Raw genomic sequence first — 17908 nt, forward strand, 5'->3', positions numbered from 1 at the left:
GTACCAAAACTGTCATCATACAGCAATCCTGTGATTGGCTGATTAATAGTCAGTACTTGCTGGAAAATTGTTATCTTTCACTTTTTAACCCTTATTGTTGTTGTTTCCCTTTCGGCTTTTCCCATCAGGGGTCACCACAGCGAACGAGTCGCATGGTAAACTTGGCAATGTTTTACGCCGGATGCCCTTCCTGACGCAACCCTCACAAAGCATCCGGGCTTGGGACCGGCACAGAAGTAGAGAAGGGAACAGGGAGCAGCCCGGAGTCGAACCCTTGTGCTATCTTAGATTGACCCCACCCTTACTTTGACGTGTTCTCCCTACCATGACAAAGGTGGATAAAGGTGGAGAGGATTTCATGTAATCCATGGACACCAGTGTAGATCGCAAATCATTGAAGAAAAAAGGTTCAGAGCACTGTCTAGTGGGTCTAGATGACCCAACTCCCAATGTTAAAGTGCCTAGGATAGCACAAGGGATAACAATGTGAAGTCCTGTTGAACTAATTCGATTATATCTTGTAGATTATTTCATTCCATCATAAAATATTTAACATGACTTAGCATCCCAGATAAAAGCTACATACTTCAACTTTTCAACAGTTTAGGTATTTTATTAAATTTAAATGGATTTTCTTTCCAGATGGCTGTTGGACATCCTCCCTGACTGCAGCAGATGAAGTCATCGCTCATCAGTGAAGACAGTTTCCTGCCATGGTAATGCGGTCTGTCCACGAGAAGAGAACCCCCTCGCTCATCCATCATAGAGAGACACACCAGTTCTCGCATTCTGAATGCCAGGCCTTGGGGTTAGATATCATTTAAATTCTAAACTGGGTTCAGACTTCAGAGCTTGCTGGCCTCTAAAACCTTACACGAACTCTGGTTTGAACTCTGTCGCTGGCACTCGCGCTGTAGCTTCCAGTAGCAGAATCCGCTTTCTGAGCACACATGCAGACAGTCAGACAGACAGTACAGATGTCTCTGTGGAACATGACAGTTAGACAGATGTTAGCCATGTTTCAGTTTAACGCCATACAAGCTATGAATCTGACACACACACATGCTGCTGGAGGAGATTAACGATGTCTGTTACAATCCAGAAATCCTTTGAACGTAACAACCACAAGCTTTTTCAAACACCGCTTTATTGTCTGGTCCTGATTCACCATGATTTGAATAAATAAAGCTCACTTTTCTTTATATATGTTCTCCATCATGAGAAAAATGCAACAAGAACATGATAAAAACACCCAAAACACAATTTTCATCAGAGTGGGTCTTTTTTATTTTTATTTTTTTTAACTTGTTCTGTCCAACAACTGAGCGAACAGATGAGAGCTGAAGTTTAGTTTTCTTTTGTGTTAGACAGGTTTTACTAATGCAAAAAGAGGTTATGTATCTTCGAAAAACAGGGTGTAAATTTGTATAAACACCTTGTGTTTTTTTTAATTATTTTTTATTTACGAGAATCTGTTAAAAACACCAAAACCAAAATTTTCCTCAGATTGGGTCTTTTCAAGCATCTAAAGTAGGCCTGCACAATGAATCGCAAATTTATCATAATCACGATATTAAGCTGTAAAATACGCAAATCACAAAAGTCAGCGAAATTGCGATAAATGGTAACCTTAAATGTGCCAAAACACGACCCCGACAGGCAAACCTGTCTCACTCTAGGGGAAAATAGCAAAGGGGCGCAACATACGATACACGGCCACCAAGAACTTAAGGAACATGGTTTATTTGGGGGACAGAGAGAACCTGTGTCCTGTAAAGCAAAAATAAATATTTACTGTGCTGGTTCCAACAAAAGACAAAACAAAGGGATTGGAACCTTGGCCAAACATAAAATCAGTCGGGGAGACAGCTGACCCAGCCACGTTGACCGTGTCAGCAGCTCCCTGCTAAGGGTGCCTGACAAAATCTAACTAATGAAAAGAAACAAACAAATCCCGCAAATAAAGACTACCAAGGTCCAACCCCAAACTAAAATAAAAAAAACAGCAGTACAAGACTGCTGAGGAGCAAGAGCGGGAAAAGGAGAAACAAACAGACCAACCAGCACGGCTTCAACTCAACCCAAATGCTCCTCAGCCTCCTGCTCTACTCTCTCTGCATGCCTGCCTTGGTTGGCAGGGGATGCAGCAGCAAGGCATTAAACAATCTTAAGGCAGCTTGAAGTATTTAGAAATTCAAATAAATCCCTATATGCATTTAACCAATTGGATAGACTCCTTTACATCACTGAACAATCGGATGGCGCCCTTTTTTGTGAAAAGCTCGCTTCCTATGTAGACGAGGGTCATTTGTTCATGTGTTGCAAGTTATCCTTGTGCTATCCTAGGCACTTTAACGTTGGGAGTTGGGTCATCTAGACCCACTAGACAGTGCGCTGAACCTTTTTCTTCAATGATTTGTGATCTTCACTGGTGTCCATGAAGTCTTTCCACCTTTATCCACCGTAGGAACAACACGTCAATGCAGGGGTGGGGTCATCTAAGATAGCACAAGGGTTATATTGTCATCGCAATATTGATCACTAATATCACAAATCGCGAGTTTTCCACGTATTGTGCAGCCCAAACTAGAGTATCATGAGCTATCTGAGACTGACATGAACATTTTTCCAGAAAAGGGTATTCCATTTTGGTGAAACTTTAGTTGAAAGGAGCGTTTGGCAGTATCTGAATTCTTCCCCTATCTCTCTGGCTTCTCCCCAGTCATCCAATTGTAGGGGCATTCGGAGGGATAGGGCTGTTCAACATAGTTTTTATCTGTATCCCGGTTGTTCCGCGTCGCACTGTGCCACAGATTCTTCCTTTTTCTGGGTTAAAGGAGTGACATTTCTTCAAAATCCTGAGCTTTGAACTGTTCAAGTACACATAGAAGCAGCCGGCGTACAGATCCTGCGGACTCAGAACGTCACATAAAGTATTTTACGTTAGAATTCTGTCTAAATTCTGCAATATATCGGCCTCAAGGTGAAAGCCTAAAGAACCAGACTGACATTATAGAGTTTGGCCTCCAGGTTTGCACTCACACATGGGAGAGAATCCCCCTTCTTCACAGCTACATCTAAGATCATTCCTCCGTCCAAACATCAAACACGACAGTTCCAGATTTGATTGTTAGCTTTAATCCCATCCTGTTGATGCTGATATGGGATTATCACTACTAACTAAATCGTCCACAACATTTTTCAGACATAAATATCTCAATGCTATTGTGGGAATACTAAAAGCAAAAAAAACACATTCCTGTTTTTAAGGAAGAGTTTGAGAACTTTTAACGTGTGTACATTTGTAAAAAGTCACATTTGTTACAAATTCATTTTGAGAATGAATGCTGTAATGTTTTTCCAAAGTTGTCTTTTCATCAAGTGGAGCTTAAAGTTTCCTTCTGACAGTCATGAATAATGATTTCAAGCTCCTGCTGTGAGGTTTTGAAGTATGTTCAAACCAAATGAGATCATCTCTCTGAAGTGAGCTGGATATACTGAGATTCCTTTGGACATATCCTGAAGGCATCTAGGACACATATTGATCAGAACCTCTTCAAATGTCTTTTTTCAGAAGGATTGAGCTCGATAATCCCCCACCTCTGCAAAAAGAGAAGAAAGCTACTTCTTTTTTATTTTGTTCTTTCATTTATCTGTTCTTCAACTCTTTTCCTCTCCATCTGTTTGCTAAATTGCCTTCACTTCTATCATTGTAATGTTGCCAGGCAACCAGCAGAAGAGCTGCACCCAAGCATTTGGCTCATAGATGAACAGAAGGTGATGAAGGATAGATCACTTTCTATATGACACCTTGTTTTAACTTAAAAACAAGTATCATAGCCCACCTAAAGTCTAAATCATGCACCTGTATGTTATTGTCAAATTTCATCACACTTGACAATTTGTGACCCCACAGCTTAGTTTACTGCCACTGTGTGGTACGGTCCGGTCTGGTTGAGTCCGGTATTTTGAGCCTTTTCATTATAAAATGGACCCAATAAGCCGGACTGCACCCGACCATTGTTGGGCCCTTGTTGATTGTAAGTCCATAGAAAAGTAGAAGGGACCAGTTAGGGCGGAGCTACTGTTGAAACCTGTTGGTTGGCAAAAGATAGCTCCAAGAAAGTGACTGTATTCCTCTTCACAGCCCATAATCTTCTCTCAAACAACATTAAATACTTTGTAAATACGAAGTACCAAAAAATGAGCTGCTGGATGACCTCCATTGTTGTTAGCTTCACCCCGCATGCACCGTGACGGTCCAACTTTGTGTGGAAATGATCACCTAAATGGCCAGAACCATTCTAAACCGAACCGGACAGGATCGCACTGTACCGCTCAGTGGAAATGGGGCTTAACTGTGCCCGAGAAGAAATGGGCCACAGTATAGTTCTGTAAACTCTCACATGGCTCGAATCTGATGTAATCGCTTGGTCTGACAGGAAGTTACGGAAACGGCACAGTGTACATTTACATTATAAACCAAAATGTGATCTACAACACACACCATATTGAACATTTTAAAATACACATTTAACCCTGCAATACTTTTGTCTGTGCATCCAAAAGCTCTTCCTCTGTCCGTTTACTATGTTACACCAGCAAAACTAGAGTAAATTATAATATGTGACACATGAAACGTGAAACGTGTAAACTTATGATGACAGCTGCATTAGGTCACTAAACCACCTTTTAGATTAACAGATGTTTTAGTTCAAATAACAGACAATATATAATCATGGGAACAGTTATATACCTCACATCGACTGCTCTCCTGAGGGTCTTTGAGTCCTGTGTGTGGGCTTTAATCTGCATACTGCAGAACATGAACATTCAGGCCACAGCAGGACACAGCAGGGGATCACCCCTCCCCCTGATGTGCTGGGATGTTTGATCCAGGATTTAGCCAAAGAGTGGGGCAGGAAAACAGCAGTAGCACAAAGATTAAACCAATAGGATGTCCTGGCTGCTTTCTCACAACTCAGACCCACGCAAGGGGCGGAGAGCAGGAAGGGATGGGAGGCGATCAAGACATTTGAACAAACAGATTCACAACTGATCTGACTATGACAATAGGAGAAGAGAACAAAGTACAATGAAAACTGTGGGAGATGAACTCATCAAGTGACTTTAGATACAACTATACTTGTCTTTAAAATCTGGATCAGTCAGTGGCAGCAGAGAAAAGCATGTGCAACTGCAACAATAATGCATTAAGTCCATTATTGAAAGTCAACTTCTAATTTTCAGACAAAAAACAACTCATATGTTATATTTGAATGAGATCATTCATGTTTTAATATTCAAAGTTTCACACATTTCTAGTTTAAATTACCAGCTATGTTAAAAAACATGTTTTTAACCAAACAAATTAGATTTTAAAATGACTAATAAATGACTAGTAAACTAAATAGTAGTAGGCTATTAAAACTCGTCAACGTTAAATTGTGATTGTCGATGCATAGTTTTTTTTTTTGTCAAATCGGTTTTAGGAATTAGGATCCAGCCGGTTGTGTTCACATCAGACAAGCCCCAGACACGCAGGTAGCGACAAGGAGAAGATACTTCTCCGCCATCTACAATAGGAATAGGGTCGGTGCGCAAAGTGAAAGCGGTACAAATTCTGTAAGTCTTGCCCCAGACCTTTTGTTTTCACAGCTCTGTTCCTATAAATGTCTTGGAGTCATATTTATACGACCGGACAAAAAAACGGCATAATTAATATCTCCTTCAATATCTCCTTACAACGATTGGTACTTCTCTGGGTTTCTGTAGCAGACACAACCCAACCATCACCACTAAATCTGAGGTCACAGCTGTGTCGCTGCGTTTCAGCGTGAAATTGTTCAACCGGTTGAACTGTCAGCACACAATCAATGAAAGCCCGATTTGTACGTATAGCTTGTGGCCGGACTTAAAAACTAGCGTAGCAACGTGCGATCACGGGCGTTCAGGACGCGGAAGCCCGAAATTCTGGTCTGCGCCATTTACTGTAGATTAGGGAGGAGCCAGTGCACACCAGAGATGACCCTGACCCTGATTGCTTGCCGCCTGCCCTGACCCTTGCCTGGATTTTGACAACCCTGTCTCTCCTCTGATGATCCCATGCCTGTTATCGACTCCTGCCTGCCTGACCCTGATCTAGCTTTGTGGACTCTCATCTGAGTTAATAAACCTGCTGGATTTCGATCCAGCCGTCTCCCTGTTCTTGTGACATTCTGACTATCTATTAGAGTCTGTAGTTTCACTTCTCCCACTCAAACAACCTAATACACTCAAACTAATCTTGTAAAATAGTCTGTGTATTATGTAAATAAACCTTCAGCTAATACAAATGCTGTTGTCATGAGTCTCTGCTGTCAGATAAAGTTGTGCTAAAGGAAGGGAAACCTTTACCTTAAGTTTACAGGGTTCCATGTTCATCCTGTTCATCCATGTTCATCACCCTCGTTAAATCGGTCAGTGCTGTGTGTCAGAACGTGAAGGTCTTAGAGAGAAGAATGGAAAATGTGGAGCAAAGAATCTCCAACACAGAGGACTCTTCCACTCAGCTATTAACGAGACTGAAGGGGGCAGAAAACCGCCTGAATGAAGCCCTCACCCGGCTGGAGGATCAGGAAAACAGGTCCCAGCGTAACAACATAAAGATTATTAATCTGCCGGAGCGCACTAAGGGGAATAATCCTATAGAGTTTTTCGAGACATGGATACCTAAGGTTTTGAATGTGAAGGTGAAAAAAAGACCGGATTAAAGTGGACAGATGTCACAGAAGCCCAGCTCGGACCCAATGTGACCAGGCCAAGAGCGGTTTATATTTGCCTGAGGATAAACAGCTCATCATGCAGAGCGCCCAGGATCGGGGGGAGATCTCGCTCTCTGGGAGCCGAATCCACTTCTTTGAGGACTTTTCACCCGGGCTGGAGAAGAAAAGGTGCGATTTCACAGAGGTGAGGAAAACCCTGCATTCACTGGGGATTCTCTACAGGATGCTTTTCCCAGCGGTTCTGCGAGTTAGCCTTAAGAAGGTCCATGTCTTCAAGTCTCCAGCTGAGGCACAGAAGTTCGCCACCACAGTACAGGAAGACAGCACATAATGGGCCGCAGCATAAACAGCTACGGTATTTCATATCTGACTGTTTTTATTTCTTCTTAATTCTTCACTTTCTCATAAATGGACCAAATACTTGTTATTGTATTATTTTAAATTCTTGGACACAGCCTCTCTACATATATATATATATAAATATACAGAATTTACAGGTGGAAGGTTTGGGGACCTCTGCTTCTTCCTGCTAAAGTTAATGTGGACGTTATTGAGAAAGTTATGTATTACAGTTATGTTATGTATCACATGAGCCCTGTGAAGGAGCTGGTGTTGCATGATTTTTGTTGTAATCTTTTTTCGTTTTTTTTGCTTTTTACCTCATCACCAGCAAATCTAACTTGTATATGTGGCTTTATAACTTGAATTAACAGGGCCATACCTAAGATAAACATAAGTATATCAGGAGTATAAGTATGTCAGGAGTAAATTCTATTAAATTATGCTCATTCAACATTAAAGGCATTCATCATCCTATTAGGTGCAAAAAGATCTTAAGCTCCCTCAAAAAAGAAAAAGTGCATGTAGCTTTCCTGCAGGGAACACATTTGGTGGACAACGGAACATATGAAGCTGAAGAGGGATCGGGTAGGCCAAACATATTCCTCCAAAATATAGACTGACAAGACAAAACAACCATCATTACAGTCACACTTTGTGTTTCTGAATCTGTTTGATATTTTGTGTCACTAGTCAGTGCGATTGCTCTTTTGTGAGGATAATTTCCTGTCAATCATTCATCTGCCGATTTAGTCTTTGTTTAAATGAACTTTCCCCGCTTGATCAAAGGACGGTGACTAAAATTACACACGTTTCATTTGCTGTGTTTAACAAAAAATCCTACCAGCTGCAACACTCAGGCTGTAAAATTGAACATTTTTCTGCTATAAAATCCACAAAAACACACACTAAAGACAAAAAACACAATTTAAATTAGGGTCACTCAGATCTGTTCCTGTGCAGCTGACTGCTCTGAGGGCCGGGTGACAGCTGGGGAGTTACGACTCGGAGGCCTGGGGGCACAAACTGGTTAGCAGCCCCAGGCTTAAAAACATCCCAGGGTGAACAATACTGCAGTCACACACACCAACACTGACACCACACTCAAGCACCTGACGCAGAAATGAAATCTACTGCCTTCACAGAAAGGCACCTTCCTGCAGCAACTTCAAAGCTCAGTCTGATGAAGGAAGCACGCCGTCATACAACTCGTGGCAAAATGAAGCATGTTGATCATATTTGATGCAGTAAAAGAAAAGCCACTTAGGGCTGCAGCTATCAATTCTTTTTGTAATCGATTAATCTAGCACTTAATCGATCGATTAATCGAGTAATCGGATAAAACGATTTGTGTGTGTTTTTGAACAACCAAAACAAATAATGCATAAAAAATGATGTGGCTGTAAAATGAACAAGCATTTGGCTTTTATTTCTCAACAGAGGTATTTATTTCCAAGTGTACATTTCTACACCTGCAACATTTACCATTAGGCTGATTATAATGTCCTCCCCAAAAGTACGAGTCGATTTGGAGAAGCAGGCCGTGTTGGAAAAATACACTTAACAAAATAGTTATATTAAACTTGCGTCTATTTCAGTTAAAGCTGTTATAAGTTATACATATTACATATACTATAAGTTATAGTATGCAAGTGAGTTATAAAGCCATCTCATACGTGAATTTCTCCTTTAATATGTTATAATATAACCACTAGGTGGAGCTCTAAGCATAATCTAGTCTGGTAGTTTAACGCTGAAGAAGAGCTGTAACGTGACAATGTCACGGGGAGCGGATGAGGGAGTACCCAGGTGCAGAGAAGGAGAGGAGGCAGGAGGTTGCAGGGGAACGGGGGCTTTAATAAACAAAACTAAAGACACAAAACCAAAACCACTGCATACGGCAGGCTAGAAACTTGAAACACCAAACACTCGAAACTCGAAACAGGGAGAGCAGACTTACATACTATGGACCAGCACAGGAGGAAGGGAATGACAAGACTTAAATACATACAGACAAACGAGACACAGGTGGAAACACTCAGGAAGGATGGGGACCAAAGTAAAACTCAAAAATACAACAAACCAGGAAACACTACAAAGTAAAACAGGAAGTTAACTCAAAACATCACAGAACCAAAAACAACTTTAACACAAAAGCAGAAAAACCTAAAACCATGACAGACTTGCTGTTGAACATGCAGTAAATGCTGACGCACTTTTTGTTCCGTGCGTTTTAACTGAAAAATGAGTACTCCGAGTCTTTATTAACCCTTGTGCTATCTTAGATGACCCCACCCTTACATTGACGTGTTCTTCCTACCATGATAAAGGTGGATAAAGGTGGAAAGATTTCATGTAATCCATGGACACCAGTGAAGATCACAAATTATTGAAGAAAAAAGGTTTAGCGCACTGTCTAGTGGGTCTAGATGACCCAACTCCCAATGTTAAAGTGCCTAGGATAGCACAAGGGTTAAAAACCAACAGGCTGGGGAGTTACAGTTTTTGTTGTTGTCTGTAACTATTTGGCAGACGTGAGATACAAACAAGGTCTCGCAAAGACTGCAATACAATATTTGTTCCTCCATTACGTCCCGGTGTAGACAGTGAATGCATGCTGAAATTATTGTTGCGTGGCTACATAAAAGTTTAAGCATATGTGATGCATTGCTGCAATTGGTCTGACGTGTGTGCGTGCGTGCGTGTGTTTGTGTGTGTGTGAAGTAGGGCTGCAGCTATCGATTCTTTTTGTAATCGATTAATATAGCACTTAATTGATCGATTAATCGAGTAATCGGATAAAACGTTTTGTGTGTGTTTTTGAACAACCAAAACAAATAATGCATAACAAAAATGATGTGGTTGTATAATGAACAAGCATTTGATTTTAAAGATCCGCTCTGATGCAAATGTTACTTTTGGTGTTTTTAAGTTGGTCTTGAGAAGTGGCGGAGCTAGAACATTTTGTATGGGGGGGGCAGAAGACTTTGAAAGGGTGGCACAACACCATCAAGTGGAAGGCCATTAAAAATAAAAGAATCACAAAACATATTTGATCATTATAATTGTTTATATTTCGTGTAAAAATAATGCTTTTGTTATTTTTGCAATGCTTAAAGAAGCCTTGCGGTCCGCCGAAAGGCTAGCTACCGCCTGTCCCAGCCCCTGCCTCTCGGCGCCCCCTCGATGCTCTTGGCTGAGTGTCCCGCGGGGTCCGAAGCGTTTACATTGAAAAAATTAGAGTGTTCATAGCAGGCCCGGTCGCCTGAATACCGCAGCTAGGGGCACTCGCCGCCAGCCGAGGCGGCCCGCGCCGGTCGCCGTGGAGGGGGCGCGGAGCGACACGCGCGGGTTCCGCGGGGTTCCAGCGGTCGCGCAGATGTCTTCTGTTCAGATGCTGAATCATGGAAGATGTGCTGTTGTGGTATGCCAGCTCTATTTTGCAGTGGAGACACTGCACCTTGTTCTCTTCTTTATTAAGTGTGTAATGATCCCACACTTTAGACAATTTCTGCCGTTTATTTATAGATCTATTCTCCGCCATCTCGCCAACTAAATTCAAAAAGTCCGTGTGAAAAACGGTCCGTGTGACACAATCAAATCCCCGCGCCGCCCGTACAGTGCGCGTCATTGGAATTTAACGAGGCTTCGAGTTTTTGCCTCAAGGAATTTTTGTAATCGAGTAACTCGAGGAATCGTTTCAGCCCATAGCCACGATTATCTCCTTTAGCACAAGTCTTCGTTTTTTCTAAAATCAGCTTTTCTGTGTGTGTGTGCTTGAGGAAGTGCACTTTGTCAACACTCAGCATCACAATTTCAGAATCCTCACTGGTCTCTTTTGGTGAGAACCTTTTTGATAACCATAAAGCTCAGTTCAGGCATGCAGGTAGACTGCAGGCAGAAGAAATCTCCTTCACTGTAGCCTTTTGGTGAAACCAGGGGCCATGCATGGGACACTCAGAGGGACTCCAAGGGAAGAAAGATGTGTGCATGTTTACATTGTTGATCCCACCACAACCACACTCTAGGAAAAACGTATCCTTTTCACCAGTTAGCTTTAATCCTTGAACAGTCTGTCACCAGTAAATCATGAACGAAGATATTAAACAGATATAAAAACAATAAATACAAAATGATCTTAAAGATTTTCTAAAAACACCTGAAAAGGGTTTTATCTCAAAGCTGCAACGCCAACAGTGATGACTCCTTTATCAACCTGAAATCGACCCTGAGTTGAGACTTGAAAGGACGACCCCTCTCTCATCAGTGACGAGAGGAACCTTTTATTCTAGGTTTAGTTATTTCCAACAGACAACAGTTTGGAACTTTTACAAAAGACAAAGACTTTGTAATAAACAAGTAAATGAAAACTGTGGAGCCTGAGAAGTGTGGCTATTATTGCTGCCTTGATTTCTGGCTGATGTGACAAAACCTGTGTATTCACACTAACAGAATGTGACCAAAGCAGCAGCAGGAACTCTGCAGCACACACAGCCTCTCAGCCAAACTCACTGGTGCAATTTGATCATTAAGGCCCGTACACACCGGGACGAATATTCGCCAGGCGTTATTCGCCAGCGTTTTTCGCCACGTTTTTTGTGTTCACACCCAGGCGATTTTCGCTGACGATGAGTGGAGTGAACATGCAATTTCATTCCCTGACATTAGATGGCGCTTAATGTAAAACAGAAATACTCCTGTACACAAGGTGGCGCTGCGCAACTTTACGCTTCTTAAAGTCGCTTTTCACTCAGAAGAAGAGAGCAAGTATTTACGCGCTTGTCAGAATCAAACAAAGAAAACATGAATATTTCAAGCACCAGTAGCTCCAACTGGTGCTTGGTTCGGGGATGTTTTAGAATGTCCGTCATTATTGCTTCGCGGCTGTGTAGACGCTACTTGGCGTCTATCTTCTTCGCTGGTATGTGTGCTCAGCAAGGCAGTTTTGTGTTTGAGCGCCCCCAAGTTGTGTTTTACTGTAACTTCAGAAGCTCCAGACACGTGAGCAAAAGCGCCATTCTCATTGGTCGAGTAGATTTCGACGCGACGCGTCGAAAAAAAAAAACGAACCCGAGGCGTTTTTTTTTTTTGACGCTTTAACGCCTGGCGTTTTTTCGCGTCGGTGTGCACACTCACATTGGTGCCCTTTGTTTAGTCACGAGGCGTTAAACGTCGGCGAAAATCGCCGGCGAAATTCGTCCCGGTGTGAACAGGCCTTTAGGCTGACTTAATAATGCTGAAACTGACTTACTCCCCACCCAGTCGCCCCCACTGTCTCTTCTACAACAGGTCATGACCCCTGAGGTCCTGGGAGAGAGGTGAAAGTTTACACTGGGGGGCCAGATGGGATTCCCAACCCCTCTGAACATGCCTGAACCAGGGAGATACTATCTGATGTTCAACAATGGAGTGTGAGAGAAGAGCAGCGAGAGTGAAGGAGGAGGAAGGGTCAACACAGAGGGTGATTAAGACCTTTCGGGTCCTCAAACTGAAGACATGCTGGAAAAATCCCTTTCAGCTGCATAATGACACATAAATACACACTGCAGCAGAAGAACTTGGATCAAAGCAGCAGTTTCACACAGCTCCTCCTCAATCACAGCTTCCGGGTGAAGCACCCTGTCATCGCCGTGCTAAATGAGACATCTGCTCTGTGATGTGGCTATTTCTGCATATGACTGTTGGACAGATGCTGATGCAACGTCTGAGGAGACAGCATAGCACTCCAAGCAGGATCCCAGGGTCTTTGAGGATGATTTAATGAAGTCTCTGTTCAATTTCAACAATCAATTCCCTTCCAGTCAGGAGATTTAATGAATTTATCTCACAAGTCCCACATCGTGCAGCCTCCCTGCCCCAAGAAAGGCTAAAGCAATTTCAAATAACACTAATAATCTGTCCACAGGGTGCTGTAAGGACATGATCTCATTAAATCGTCACTAACCTCTCACTTTCAAAGTAACCACTTACTCCAGAGAAAGTGAAGTGTGAGACTGGAGCTCCTGCTTCCTGTCAGCTGTTCAAAGATCAGAGTTCCAGCTCTTCTGTCAGAACTTTGGGTTATTGGATGTTTGAATCCAGTCACTGAAGAGTTCAAACCCAATTCCTTTGATCTGGATAAACTGAAAACTGTGACACGTTTGCAACAGTCGTTCAGCCATTTCAACTTTCAAAAGCCCGATCCTGAGTTGAGCCCAAAGCAGGGCATCGTGGTGATTTTCCCTTTGGGGATTATGGATAATGAGCAGCCGGGAGCTGCATGAGTCACGGAGCCGCTGCTTCCCGCAGAAATCCCTAAATCACAGATGTGACATCACGTCTGCTCTGCTTTGTTTCCGATCCTCACCTCCATCGCTCACTCGTAGCGCGTGGGTGTTATTTCAGAACCCCCCCCCCCCCCTCCTCCTCTTATTTTTTGGTGTGCCTCACGAGCCAAAGCGCAGCAGTGCTGCCACATTTTTACATCTGCAAACCGGCGCCGTTTCTGCGTCTAACCTGTTGTTCGTTTGTGCGCACAGTTCCGCTCATTTTAGCAGAGAATGAAGCCTTCGTCCGGGGGCGTGAGCTCCCCCAAAGGAGGCTCAGCGAGGCGGCAAAGAAGTGGCTTTGCAAATGTAACATCATCGAACAGAGAAGCTCCTGCTGCTGTTGGCAGGACTCTGCGTAAAGAGGAACAAACGCGCCTCTGGCGAGCGCTCAGTGTACAAGTTCGGAGCGGAATTCCAGGACACTTCTGCTGGGGCTGGGATGACTGATCATGTCCAGATCCCGGGAATCACAGTTCGGGCATCCTGCGCCGGTCTGTGACTAACCTGCTGCGCCGCCCGCCTCCCGGCGCCAAGCGACGTTTGTGAGGACAAAGCACGCTCTCCCTCTCCGGCGCCGGCAGCCCTCACGACGCTGTCAGCTGAATGAAAGCGGGGCTGACACGCGCAAGCGCCGCACTTCCATCCATTATTACGCTGAACAAAAGGCGAACAGACGCGCAGCGAGGAGCCCGGATCAAAGTCCCGAACCACCTGAAGGCTCCTTCAGGGTCGAGTCCAAAAAGCATTTGTTTTACCCACCGCGTTACTGTGACAGACTGCGACACACACTCACACGCACTCTCTGCAGGGAAAAGAGGAGCTCTCACCGGGGTTGAACAGACTTTGGAAGTAGAAGATGACCAGAACAAAGGATCCCAAACAAGTGGCGAAAACCATCCGGCAGATCCTGCTCATCCTCATCAGCTCACTCAGAGTCTGCTTCATGGCGGGACGGACAGGCACGAGAGTCCGAGGCTCCTGTGGATACTGATGAGGACTGAGAACCGGCAAAGGAGCCAAACGCATCCGAGCTGGAGCGTACCACTGCCTGCTGCGGCGGGGGAGGGGGGGGGGGGGCGGGCTGCTGGAAAGACGGCAAGGAGGAGTCCAGCATGAGGCGACGAGCGCGTCCACGTGTAGTGTGCTGCTGGCAAGTGTCCCTTTGTGTGTTTGTAGGTACCTAGAGGGTAACTCGCGTTTAAGCGGCCACTGACAAGACGTCTATGTGAACAGTCCTTCAATGCGTTAAAAATGATAATGCAAATTATATTTAAGTGTTAAAAGATGAAATTATTTTTTTTCTTTCAATTCACAGTTTTATATTTATATAAGATGACATAAGATATTCCTTAAGTCCAACAATGGGGAAATTTCCTATATAGCCCAATAATACACAGTTGTCTGAACAGGCTTCACTTGTACAAAACATAAAATTAGTTATAAAATACAGTAGCTGATCCATAAACTAAACTAAACAGACTAAACTTAACTGGGCCTCCCTGCCCTTAAACCCTCTTTCTCTGTGACAACCCCCCCCCCCCCAAAAAAAAACAGATCCAAGGAAAAAAAGAAATAAAGAAGCCTTAGGGATGTCCACAGGCGATGTACTAGACCTCTTAGGGAAGAGTTAGCTTATCTTGTAGAGTTCAACAACTACTTGTTTGAATAGTGTAGTGGATGGGCTTCAACCAGATCGAACTAGGAGAACTAGAAAAATGTTGAGGATTTATTAAAAAAATACCTTTAAACACGTTTTTTTTTGGCAAAAATTGTTCCGACGCAATGCATTGTGGTCTATATTCGCCCAACTAGTGAGCATTGATGCACACTGGTTTTTCTCAGAGACTTCTGGGAAATTTCCAGGGCACTCGATTTTGGAATTGTAGATTCGGACAGCACAACAAAATGGCGAACGCACTATATAGTGCACTAAATAGGGGTTAGGGTGGGAATTCGGACACAGGGTAAACCTTCTGAAAAGTTTTGGAATGGGAGTTTACATTACACTGTCATGACGTCGTAGACGTAATAGACCCAGATGCTGAAACCCGGAAGTAACTCGCAACAAGCAAGTGCTTGAAATTGGTTTATTTTACCAGGGCAGAATAAAGTTTCTAGGAGAATGTGATAATCAGTTCCTTCGTGGAATGATCCTGAAGTCCTTGTAGCTCATGATGCTGAGGACAGCGGATCCAGAGAGAGGAGACGCGAGGACGCGTCGGACCGTGGAACCAGAGCGAGCGAGGCGTGGGCGCTGAGGACAGCAGGACCAGCTTAAGGCGAGGCGTGGACGCCGAGGACGGCGTAACCAGCTTGAGGCGAGGCGTGGACGCCGTGGACAGTGTAACCAGCTTGAGGCGAGGCTTGGACGCCGAGGACGGCGTAATCAGCCTGGAGCGAGGAACCAGCGTGACCAATGGATGAAACCTGAAGGTGAGTACAAGATGAGGTAAGTAACAGGAACTTGATAACTTTAGCAAAGACTAAAAGGCCAGACATAAGCACCGGAGTGACTATAATGAACTGGCGCTGGATTCTGGTGAGAAGCTCCCATATGAAGGCCGGCATGCAAGCCAGATGACGAAGAAGAGGAAACATCTGATGAAGATGAAGTATCGTCAGATGAGACAGATGAAACATCAGATGATGAAGATGAAACGTCAGCTGATGAAGAAAAAACGTCAGCTGATGAAGATGGGGAGTGTTCTGATCAATCTGAATATACAAGTGGACAGAAGATTTCCTTGTGGAGAAGATTTAAAAAGGCATTCACGCCAGCGAGCAAACGCCAGTTTAAAAGAAGATTAAAGAACTAAGACTTTAACTAGACCAAAGTCGGGTTTTCTCCTGGTGCTCAGGTTCACCCTTAAAAAAAAATCCTTTGAGGATAAAACGGATATTAGATTTATCATAGAGTGGGAAGATAGAAAAAAGTAATGAAAGGGGATGGAATAATAAATAAATGAACGGATGAATGAAAGAAACAATGAATGAGAGAATTTAGTTTAGTTTTTCTTGTGGGGTTTTCTCCTGGTGCTCAGGTTCACCCTTAAAAAATTATTTTAAAGATCAAACAAATGATACTAGATTGGTCCCAGAGTGGGCAGATAGAAAAAAGTAATAAAACAGGGTGAAATGAATTAATAAATGGATGAATGACTGAATAAATAAATGAATTAATGGATGAATGAGTGAATTGATGGATGAAAAAATGTAGTTCTTTTTTCGTTTATTACTTTCATGATGAATCTGTTTGGGTTTTCTCCTGGTGCTCAGGTTTGCCCTTAAAAAATGTATTTTGCAGAAAAAACAGATGATATTATATTGGTCCCAGAGTGGGAAGATGAAAACAATGGAATGAAAGGAGATGAAATGATGAATTAGGGGATGAGAAAATGTAAAAATGTTTTTTTTGCTTGTGGGATTTCTCCTGATGCTCAGGTTAGACCTTGAAAAAAAACGCAATTTTTTTTTAACGCAAATTAACCTTTAAAAAAAATGAATAAATGAGAGAATGAATGAGTAATGCAACCACAAGGGGGCACCACCCAGTGTTCTCTTGTGCCGGTCCCAAGTCCGGATAAATGCAGAGGGTTGTGTGAGAGCAAAAACAAAAGAAACGTGAATCACCAACACAGATGACTTCATGTATGTCTCACAAACTTCTCTGTATGTATGTGCCATCAAGATTCTGTTACATGGCCTGCACTGCCATCACCGGGGCCCTGCTTTGGAGCCGAGCACCTGGTGGGCGGGACTGTTCCCACTCCCTGCTTGGGTTCCAGCCCAATGACATGGGACCACTCCCTTGTGGGCCGACCACCTGAAGAATAGCTCAAAAGCGGCTGTTGCAATGTGGTTTGGGTGGCAGTTGAAGGTTTGCTGGAATCATCTGGCTGAGCCCTCTATCTGGAATTCCCACATCAGGGAAAACCTCCAGCGGGTTCCAAGGAAGGCTGGGTATTTTAAATCCAATTGGACCACCTTCTTCTCCCCTATTGTCTCCGCTGCTGTTCGGCGCTGTGTCTGCAAGGTCTCTTGATCCTGTTGTGGTGGGAACCCCCAAAGCCAGTGGTGGATACCAGAAGTAAGGGATACAAAAGAAGCAGTTCTAGCAAGCCTGGCTGGGTCCTAGGACTCCTGAGGCGGCTGACAGGTAACAGCAGTCTCAGTGAGCTGCAGCTCAGCCTGTTTTGCTAGCAAAGGCTCGGTCCTGGGAGGAGTTTGGTGAGGTCAAGGAGAAGGACTATTGCCGGACTTCAGAGAGACCATGGCAAATCATTCTGGTCCAGGCAAACTACGCCTTTTTCAGCCCAGGTGGTGAGCTGTTGACTGCCAATGGAGACATGGGGCAGTGAAAGGACTGCTTTAAGGTTCTCTTAAATCCTGGTGACACATCTATTATTGAGGAGAGAGAGGTTGAGGACTTTCCATCAGCTAACCTGAAGTCCCCAAGGTAGTTGAAGAGCTCTTCGGTGGCAAGTGGATGGAGCCCGC

General features: G+C 43.6%; 1 protein-coding gene across 1 annotated transcript in view; it reads right to left on the reverse strand.

Moving 5' to 3' along the window:
• chst11 (carbohydrate sulfotransferase 11) overlaps positions 1-14455 on the reverse strand; it is a 74457-nt gene extending 60002 nt beyond the window's left edge. The window contains exon 1 of the mRNA XM_023952367.1: positions 14239-14455. Within this exon, the coding sequence (XP_023808135.1) occupies positions 14239-14437 (199 nt within the window). The 5' untranslated portion in view covers positions 14438-14455. The remainder of the gene's footprint in view (positions 1-14238) is intronic.
• Between the last annotated feature and the right edge of the window lie 3453 nt (positions 14456-17908).

Source organism: Oryzias latipes, chromosome 23 (assembly GCF_002234675.1).
Source record: "Oryzias latipes chromosome 23, ASM223467v1".
In the NCBI taxonomy this organism is placed as follows: domain Eukaryota; kingdom Metazoa; phylum Chordata; class Actinopteri; order Beloniformes; family Adrianichthyidae; genus Oryzias; species Oryzias latipes.